The following is a 10,346-nucleotide window of genomic DNA, read 5'->3' as shown; positions in this document are numbered from 1 at the left end:
CGAGGTAAGAGCGTTTGTACAATTCTCCATCGCGGAGAGCGTGTCGAGCAGCCTTGCGTTGTATCTTCCTTGCCTCGGCTCGGTCTTCGGGAAGGGTTCCCTGACTCAGGAAGAGGATGATCGGGGTCATCCAATTATCTTCGGAGTGGACGGGGCAGGCCACCTCTTCCACATATCCTGGTTCATTCAGAACTTCCACTAAGACCGTCTTGTTGAGGTCCGAGAATGAAGTGGAGGCCAGCCGGGATAGGGCGTCGGCTCGCTTATTCTGGGACCGGGGGATTCTTTGGATTTCGAATGACTTGAAGTATGCGGTGAGTTGGTGAACTTTGGAGAGGTACCTTTGCATGGTCTCATCCTTAGCCTCGTATTCACCAAGAACTTGGCGCACAACAAGTTGGGAGTCACTGCGGACGTGGACTTGCTGGGCGCCGAGCCTTCGGGCCAACTGGAGTCCAGCAATTAAGGCCTCGTACTCGGCTTCATTATTGGTGGCTGGGAAGCCAAAGCGGAGGGCGTAGGAGCACACCTCTCCCTGAGGTCCTTCCAGGAGAAGTCCGGCTCCGCTGCCTTCTCCGTTGGAGGATCCATCGACATACAATGTCCACTGGGGTGAGGAGGACACCTCGGCTAAGGCTGAGGTGGACTCCGGACCTTCCGTGAAGGTGAGCTCGGCAAGGAAGTCAGCCAAAGCTTGAGCTTTTATGGCGGTGCGTGGCTCGTAGGACAAGTCATATTCTCCCAATTCGACAGCCCACTTGGTGAGGCGACCAGAAGCTTCGGGTCGCACCAATATTTGTCGAACGGGCTGGTCAGTCCTGACCGAGATAGGATGGGCTAAGAAATAGGGCTTCAACCGCCGAGCGGCATGGACCAGTCCCAGCACCAGTTTCTCCACCTGAGTGTATCGAGTCTCCGGCCCGCGAAGAGCGCGGCTGACGTAGTAGATCGGCACTTGGGTGCCCTCATCTCGGATGAGCACAGCGCTGACAGCCTCGTCGGCTGCAGAGAGGTAGAGGTAGAGCTTCTTCTCGGGCCGAGGTGAAGCGAGAGTGGGCAGGTGGTGCAAGTACTGCTTCAGCTGGTCGAAGGCAGACTGACACTCCTCAGTCCAGGCGAACTGATCAGACTTCTTCAGCACTTTAAAGAAGGGCAGGGCCTTCTCAGCAGATTGAGACAAAAAGCGGTTCAGTGCGGCCAGGCGTCCATTCAGTCTTTGGACTTCTCGGAGGTTCCGAGGTGGGGACATATCTTGGATGGCCTTGACTTTGTCGGGGTTGGCCTCGATCCCCCGATGGGAAACCAGATACCCCAAGAATTTTCCCGAGGTGACGCCGAAGACGCACTTCTTGGGATTCAGCTTCATCCTCGAGTCTCGCAGGACCCCGAAGACTTCCCTCAAGTCTAACAGGAAGGATGAAGTGGCGAGACTTTTGACGAGGATGTCATCCACGTAAGCCTCCACATTACGGCCGATCTGATTCTTGAAGAGCCGGTTGATCAGCCTTTGGTAGGTCGCCCCGGCGTTCTTCAGCCCAAACGGCATGGTGGTGTAGCAATAAACACCTCGGTCGGTGTAGAACGCCGTCTTCTCTTGGTCCTCTTCACTCATTCCTATTTGATGATACCCTTTGAAGGCATCTAGGAAGCACAGGATCTCGTACCCCATCGCCGAGTCGACGAGGGTGTCTATCCTCGGGAGGGGATAGCAGTCTTTGGGACAGGCCTTGTTGAGGTCGGTGTAGTCTACACACATTCTCCATCCGCCGGTGTCCTTTCTGACCATGACTGGGTTGGACAACCAAGTCGGATATTGGACTTCGTGGATCATCTTGGCCGGCAAGAGCTTGTCGACCTCGTCCGATATGGCCTTGCTGCGTTCGGGGCCGAAGTGTCTTCGCTTCTGCCGCACAGGTCGGGCCTGTGGGTTAACGTTAAGTTGGTGAGTCATAAGCTCGGGTGGCACTCCGACCACTTCATCTGCGGACCACGCAAAGATGTCTCGGTGGTCCTTGATCAGGGAGATCACTTCTTCTTTCAGGGGTGAAGGGAGTCCGGCCCCTACTTGGACCACTCGGTCAGGCTTGGCTTCATCCAAGACCACTTGTTCCACTTCATCCCCTGGCTCAAGCCTGCTGGGCTCTCCTGCCTTGTGAGGGTCGATGCAGTCTATGGAGAGGACAGCCGGCCTCTTTTCTTCTGACCTCGGCGGGGGCTGAGGTCCGACTGCGGCTTGGATGGTGGCAAGGTAGCATTCTCGGGCGGCGCCCACGTCACTGCTCACCTCAGCCACCCCCTCTGGTGTTGGAAATTTGAAGCTTAGGTGGTAGGTAGAATATACGGCTCTCAAGGCATTGAGCGTGGGCCGGCCTATCAGCATGTTGTAAGGAGAGTCCGCTTTGACCACCGCAAAGCTGACAGGCACAGTTCGGCAACGGGGATGACGCCCGATAGTCACCATTAAATTCACCATGCCTTCCGGGTGGACGACGTGTCCCCCGAAGCCGACAAGGGGAGTTCTGACCGGAGTGAGTTGTTCTCGGGTTAGCTTCAAACTCTCGAAAGTTCGGTAGTACAGGACGTCTACCGAGCTTCCGGGGTCAACGTAGACCTTCTTGACTATATAATTGTTTGTGAGGACCTCAATCACGAGGGTCTCGTGATTGCTGGAGGCAGCGGGGACAGGGTCGCGGGGACCATAAGTTATGACCTCGGACAGCCTCGAGCTCGGCTCGGCCACATCCATGCCGGCTTGGCGGTAGGTCCGCTTTCGGGAGCTCTGGCTGTCTCCTCCCGTGGGACCACCTGAGATGGTGTTGATCACCCCGGCAATGTTGGGACCATAGCCTGGTGACCCGTCGCGTGGAGGCCTTTGGTCCCCTTTCTGGTCCTCAGGACCTCGGCAGTTGAACTTGGTGTCCCGCCTGTCTTCTCGGCGAGGACCTCGGCTCTCCCGGTGGGAGGCACTTCGTCCGAAGCTTCCATCTTTGCGGACAAATTGTTTCAAGTGTCCTTGCCGAATTAGATTTTCGATCTCTCGTTTCAGATCGTTGCAGTCTTCGGTCTCGTGCCCAACATCTCGATGGTAGGCACAGTAGAGGCTGGAGTTCCTCCTATCTCTTCTTCCAGGGATCTCAGGAGGTGTTCGGCCGAGGTGGTTCTGCCTCATCACAGCCAAGACATGAGATCGGCTGGAATTGAGCGGTGTTAGCTCAGCGTCCGAGGTGGAAGATCTTCCTTTCACGATCCGGTCAAAGACACTCCGGCGGTCCCGTGGTGGGTTTGAAGTGCCACTTGGGCCGGGTTCACCTCGGCCGATGTCTTTCCTTCTCCGGGCATCTTGTCCCGTACGAGAGGCTTGGGCTTCTCGCTTCATGCGATTCACATCTTCACTTCGGATTCCCTGGTCCACTCTTTCCCAGAGTTCGTGAAGTGTACGAGGGTAATCCCGATGGATTTCGGTGTTGAAGAGTCCGGCCACCAACCCGTTGGTAAAGGCCGCGAGAGTTACCTGCTCGTTCTGATCAGGTATTTGCACATTCTCCTCGTTGAACCTCTGAGCATACGAGCGAAGAGACTCGCCCTGACCCTGTTGAAGGTTCAAGAGATAAGCTGAAGTCTTCGTGATTGGTCGAGACGACACGAAGCGGTGGATGAACCGGTCTATCAGCTCATCCAGGGAGGAAATGCTCCCTGGTTCCAAACTCCAGAACCACTTCCGGGCAGTCCCATGTAGGAAAATGGGGAAAGCCCAACAAATCACGGCGTCGGGGACACAGTAGAGTCGGAATGCGGAGATGAAGGCGCGGAAGTGATCCTCGGGGTCACCTCGGCCGTCATAGGTGGGCAAGTTTGGGAGCTTGAAATTCGGGGGCACCCTTTCCCCATTGATGTCATCCGTAAAGGGCGGAGCCCTCATGTAGTCCGAAGCCAGGCCCCCGGGGCGCCGAGGTGGGTCCTCGGCCCGTTTCCCTAGGAGTCCTCGAGAAAACGCTCGGGAGATGGAGGCAATTTTAGAGGTCGCCTTGGAGGAGGCACGCCTGGAGGTACTCCGAGAGAAACGCCCCTCATCGGAGTCTTCATCTGAAGGTGCCTCAGGGGACTTCGTCGGCCTCCTCTTGGAAGATTCGGCCTTTTCTTTCCCCTGTCTTTTGAGGTACCTTCCTAGATCCTCAAAAATGGTAGGGTTGTGTGATACGAACTCGGCCATCTTGGCGATGGCCTCCTCGTTGTCAGGCTGGGTCCTCGGGGACCCTTGCTCTTCAGAGATGCGATCTTGCTGGGCTCCCGAGGTCTGCCCAACCCCAGTTGAGGGAACTCGACCACTTCTGGAGCGCGTGGATCTCATTTTAGTAACAGTAATCTCGTTTCCCACAGACGGCGCCAATTGAGGAGGTGATTTTCGGTTGGTAACTAGACCGACCTGGATCAGTCCTCTCTGAGATGAAGTGAGGTGAACTCCTGTGTCCGAAGTGAACCTCCTCGTCCGAAGTGTGTGGCGGGGCTTCTCCCCTGGTATCACTCCGACGATCAAGTTAGTATGAGAACAAGAATAATGAGAATGAGTTAATGAACAGTGTCCGCTTACTTGGTGGGAGTGTGAGGGAGGTATTTATAGAAGAGTAGAGGCGAGACTCTGGACTTATGTTAGTGGGACCCACTCTGACATTACGGCTCTGTCTCCTGTCGGGGAGTCTGACTCTGACACTGTAGCCGCCTGGGAGTGATGACGGAGGATATGGTGCAGGTGCCATCAAGTGCCTCCCGTGCTTTTCAGATAAAGTGCTGGTCCTGGAAGATGTCAGGCAGGTTGACATCATCAGTGTGCGGCCGAGGTGGATGTGCCGAGGTCACCTACACGGTGGACTAGGGATGAAGCCGGGCTGACGGAAATTTAAAAAAAAAAAGAAATAAAAGGAAAGCAAAAAAAGAGATTCGAGGCAGAAACCAATAATTCCCTGCCACCATTGTAGCGTCACATGCGATTTAGAGCTCTCTTTTTCCTTTTCTGCTCCCCCCGAATTAATTTACTTCTCATCATCTCACACCATCATCATCGTCATCATCATGCGTACCCTCCTTAATACGTTGTTGTCATGTCAAAGTGTTTGACAGAAGCACTATGTCCTAGTCGTCGTATGTGCTAATTATACTAAAAACATACATTTTGTTAATTCATTCGAAACTCTGCTCAAATTTTCCTTCCAATTCAAATTTAACTCATTTGCTCTCCCTGAACCTTCTTAGCCCTCCCCCTCTCCCATCCCACATAAAAATCAAATTCAATACTTTAGGTCACATACTCCAAATTGACAAAAACCCAACAAATCCATCCACCAAATCACCAGAGAGAGCAGAGATAGTCTATTAGTTCTTTTTAAGTTAAAATTTGAAACTTGACTGAAAACGGAAGTGATACTACCCCGGCACTCGATCAACAAAATTGTATGAGCTTCTATTCCACAACTTAGTTTTTCCTACGTTATTGATATTTTGTCTTGTACTTGTTATAACAGATCAAGAAGGAGATTTGAGCATAAATTGAGGAGCAGTTTTTGTGACAGATCGAGAATTAGGGCTAGTTACAATGCAGAGGCAGCAAAACCGAGGGATGATGGAAATGGGGGATTTTGTACCCAAGATCCGGAAAAGGGGTTGCTCGACATCATCATCTTCGTCATCAAAGGTTCACAGTTACCGTTTCAAGCGGGCCATTTTGGTGGGCAAGAAGGCTAGAGGAGGTATCGGGCTCGGAGGGTCCAGATCCAGCATGCCAGTGCCAAGTTGGAAAATGACGCCTTTGAAGAGCGCCATTGACTCCCCTAAGTTTTCTCAGAAGAGTAATGGTGGTGGGAGGTCCCGGCCGGTCTCTGCCAGAAGGCTGGCTGCTACTTTGTGGGAAATGAATGAGATGCCATCGCCTAAATTGAGTGAGAATTTGGAGGAGGAGAAGAAAAGGAACAAGAAGTTGATGATGTTGAAGAAGGAGAAGTTAAGGTCATCTGTGCCTCCCCATTTGTCTGATCCATCTCATAGCCCTGTTTCTGAGGTGGGGTTTTTCTTGCTTTTAATTATGTATTTGTGCTTAGTTTATGATTTTTACCGTTAAAGAGTAATGTTTGTTGTTGACCACAAATCCACAGCAGGTTTTCTGTCCTGATAATTTACTGTTTTCTTGTTATGTTGACTGGTTTAGGCTGTTGATAGTAATTTACGAACTTTTTGTTGATAAATTAGTAACTGTTGTGATGTGGAATGATTAAGTAGTAGACAATTTTTTTTTTCAATTGCCTGAGGAAGCTAATGAAAGATGAAAGACAATGACATTTTGATATATTTTCTAACCTTTTTGGGTTATCTGAGGTTCTCTAGGTTTAAATCTTGAAGTTACCAGAACGTGAACAATGGGTTGGGAACTCGGCTGTTCCGTCTCTTGTAAGGGAAAAAAGTGGGGTTGAGCCTTAATCTGTCTTTCTTCGTTCTTATTCTTTTCCCCATCTGTTTGGAAATTTCTCAGGCGTAGAAAACTTGCCCATCTTGTTACTGAATTTTAATTAAAAGACGAGAAAGAAGTGATTGTTGGTACTTGATTTTCAGATTTTCAGATTTCAAGTGATTGTTGGTACTTGATTTTGGAAAATTCTATATATCATCTCTAAGAACCAAACAAACAGGTTTCATTGATCATCTTTGGAAAGGGTAACTTGGCTACATCTTTTTCTAGTTATTGTAAGCTTGATCCAATTTTTAGAACTTTAGCTATCGATTGGCATAATAGTTGTCTTTATACAGTAGTATATCGTGGTCTGAGTTACTTTTGTGGTGATCTAAGACATCTGTTGATATCGTAGAGGATGGATCGATCAGGAACAGGTAGCTACCAGAGGAGGTCGTCATCAGTTTCTCAAAGGCTTCGCACTCTAGACCACAATGCTGCAGTTTTTGATTCCCTTAGCAGTGCTAGTTTAATGGAGGTAACATCTAATTCCTCTGTAACTAACAATTCTGTTCGTCATCCCTCTACTAGTTTGTTTTTTACTTCACTTCTGCAGCATCAGTTAAGGTGTTCCTCAAAGGGAACTTGCTAGCATTGTTTGTTAAACTCCTGCTCCTTAGATTCTAATGGAGTTCTAAGATTCAGGGCTTTGGAAATGCTTATCACATCTACCAAGAGTAATTGCTAAAATTGGAATTTCTTTCTTGAAGATTGAGACTAGATCTCGAGCACAGACGCCAAGTGGATCAGTAGTTGGTGTAAGGAACCGTCTGAAGGATGTTAGTAATGCTTTGACCACATCAAAAGAGCTGCTAAAAATTATCAATCGCATCTGGGCTAATGCTGATCAACCTTCGTCTAGCATGTCTCTTGTTTCTGCATTACATGCTGAGCTTGAGAGGGCTCGCCTGCAGGTTAATCAGCTTATACAAGAACAACATATGGACCAAAATGAAATTAGTTATATGATCAAGTGTTTTGCTGAGGAGAAGGCTGCATGGAAAAGCAAAGAGCGTCAAGCTGTTGAGTCTGCAATTGATACCATTGCAGGTGAACTTGAGGTGGAGAGGAAGTTAAGGACGCGATTTGAGAGCTTGAACAAAAAACTTGGAAAAGAACTATCAGAGACAAAAGCATCATTTATGAAAGCAGTCAAAGAACTTGAGAGTGAGAAACGAACCAGGGAGATAATGGAACAAGTATATGATGAGTTAGCTAGGGATGTTGATGAGGATAGAGCTGTGGAAGTGCTAAAGAGAGATGCAGAAAAGGTCCGTGAAGAGATTGAAAAGGAAAGAGAGATGCTCCATTTAGCTGGTACACTGCGTGAGGAGAGAGATGCTAAACACCAGTTTGAGGAGAAAGATACTGCTGTTGACAAGCTAAAGAAACAAATTGAAGCTTTCCTGGGGAAAAAGAAAGGTAAAGAAAAAAGAAGCGACTCTCATAATTTTGGCAACGGTGAAGATATAGCGGCATGCTTAAGTAGGAATCAATGCAGTACTTACTTGAGTGAAGAAAAAGATGATGGAGGAGAGGTGGAGGACGCTGACGAAGGCTCAGCTGAGAGTGAGCTACATCCTATAGAATTGAACATGGACAATAACAGCAAGGCATATAAGTGGGCCCATGCATCTGCTGCTGGTTCTGAATTCAGGAGGATCTCTGTTGAAGCTGAAGGGAAGGGGAGGAACTCTTTTACTGGACAGATCCCTAGGAGAAGCTCGTCTCTCCAAAGGAGCACTTCAGACACCGCTGAATGGGGGTTTAAATCCAGAGGCATGCAAAACCCAGCAGATGGTATAGACAGGGAGAGGTTCTCTGAACTCGAGAAGCAAGCTCAGAGAAAAAGCTCTGCAGATGAGACACAAAGGTACAAGTCTGTGAAGGGCCTTAGGGACCAATTATTGTCTAATTCCAGGACAGGATCAGCTAGAGATTTTATGAGCCCAACCAGACAGTGGGAGCAACCATGGCCTTCAAGAGATCCTCATGGTGCTGTTCAAGAGAGGAATAGTTTTTCGCAGGGAAGTGGCTCAAAGTCAAGACTGGCAGAAAGCAGAGGAGATGGACAGTCTGCAAGAAGATCAAGACGGTAAATTCTTGCTTCAGAAACTAATGTTTGCAGACTGGCACTGAAGGCTGTGGACCTGGGATAGCTCCGCAGATCGAGACAAATTGGAGTGTTTAAAAGAAAGAATTAACATCTTGTTAGTTATGCTTGGAAAGTTCTCAGCTCATCTGTTAGAGGAATCTGTCTTTGTAATTTTTTTTTTCTTTTTGTAGAAAATTGTGTCAGTTTTGAGTGTGACTTGTACAAAAGTCTCTGATTCTAATGAGTTAATCATGCTTTAATCTTCTTGCGGTTTTAAACCATCATGTTTATTTTGGCTTCTTCTCATGAGATAATGCCCAAGCAAATGCACAAATACGCTTGAAAATATTAGCACACCAGTTTCTTTCCTGTGCATTTGCATGGGCATTTTTTTTATACTCCGCAATTTTTATTTTTTCGAAACAAAATTTGTTTATAAAAAAAGCTTAAAATGCTATTTGAGAAAAATTTAATATACTAATTGTAAGACAAACATTAAAATGATTAATTTATAACAACTTAATAATTAGTTTTAATATAATCGTATATTGTAAAGTTTACTCTAATTAATGGTGAAGGAGATATATTAGGAAATAAGTGTCCTTAAATATTTTATTCTTTCACGACTAAAAAGAGTTTTAAAAGCAAGCTAATAGATGATGAACTTATTATTTACTTAAATTATTAAAAATTAAGAAAAGTAATTTGAGAGAACTTTTACAACCCCGCATAAAAGAATGTGATTGAAAAACGCGAACCGATATCAGGAATATAGAATGTGATTGAAATTGTTTGAAAAAAAATAAATAGGGTACAATTAATACAAATTTATATAAAACAAATCATTAATTAGATTTGTTGAAATTGACTATAAATAATAAAAACCTTGCTATAAATAAGGAAGGGAATCAATTGTTATTAAAAAAAATAGAAAAAGAATAAAAAAAAAAAAAACACGTCCATCAATTGTGGTCTCAGTTTTTGTCTAAGAGCTTTTGACACGATCCTGTGAATGATGTTAATCCTCTCGCATTGACAGACAGTAGTGTGAGTGAGGAAGATGATTTTTTAAACGTTTCGACACCTAATGAGATTTTTTGCTATTTCATCAACTAATGTTCCTCTTTCCTGAAATGTTGCTGGCCTCATCTTTGATCTTCCTACCGTTTTAGTCTAAAAATGTTAAAAGGATATTTCTTTTGAAGGCAGGACTGTCTGAATTGGTTTCTGTTGAAATGGGTCAAAAAAGAAAAGACCAAAAATTAACTTTGATAATTTGTAAATTAATTAAAATTAATTGTAGACTGACAAGATTCTTATTCTCTGCAAACTTTTTTTTTTTTTGTAAAATATTTGCTCTTCAAACATTATTGAATTCGTTATTTTTCATTTCTCTTTTCTTTGTACATGTTCTTTATATGGGTATACATACATACAGATTAGCCAAGCTAATCATCGTGTTTGACGACTTTCAGCAATTCAATTCGCTTAATATAATTTTCTTCTTTTTTATTAAAATAATATGAAGATAAATGTAGCGATCATGGTTCGCCATATCGGCCGGTACCGATACGTATTGGCCGAGTCGTATCTGGAACGGAAGGGACCGGTACGATACCGATCCCCGAATCGCGGATATCACCATATCCGCGACGACTCGCTCTGACTCGGCCGATATTGACCGATTCAAATCCGTGATACATGATATCGGTCGATATATCCGAGTCAACTCGGAGTCGACTCCGATATTTTTTT

General features: G+C 46.4%; 1 protein-coding gene across 1 annotated transcript; it reads left to right on the top strand.

The window, feature by feature from the left end:
• Positions 1-5,182: 5,182 nt before the first annotated feature.
• LOC140008350 (uncharacterized) lies at positions 5,183-8,869 on the top strand. Its single transcript, XM_072052373.1, has 3 exons — positions 5,183-6,049; positions 6,852-6,974; positions 7,207-8,869. Exons 1-3 carry the CDS (start codon positions 5,588-5,590, stop codon positions 8,593-8,595), a joined length of 1,974 nt encoding a protein of 657 aa, XP_071908474.1. The 5' UTR covers positions 5,183-5,587; the 3' UTR covers positions 8,596-8,869.
• Positions 8,870-10,346: the final 1,477 nt, after the last annotated feature.

The sequence above is a fragment of the Coffea arabica genome, chromosome 6c, assembly GCF_036785885.1.
Source record: "Coffea arabica cultivar ET-39 chromosome 6c, Coffea Arabica ET-39 HiFi, whole genome shotgun sequence".
In the NCBI taxonomy this organism is placed as follows: Eukaryota; Viridiplantae; Streptophyta; class Magnoliopsida; order Gentianales; family Rubiaceae; genus Coffea; species Coffea arabica.
Note: the sequence above shows the minus strand (reverse complement) of the source record. Positions and strands in the feature narration are given on the sequence as shown.

Excerpts from the sequence above, each read along its gene's own strand:
- LOC140008350 (XM_072052373.1), top strand. The coding sequence starts at position 5,588 with ATGCAGAGGCAGCAAAACCGAGGGATGATGGAAATGGGGGATTTTGTA. Across the intron at positions 6,050-6,851 it reads CTCATAGCCCTGTTTCTGAG|AGGATGGATCGATCAGGAAC; the intron begins GTGGGGTTTTTC and ends TTGATATCGTAG. Across the intron at positions 6,975-7,206 it reads GCAGTGCTAGTTTAATGGAG|ATTGAGACTAGATCTCGAGC; the intron begins GTAACATCTAAT and ends TCTTTCTTGAAG.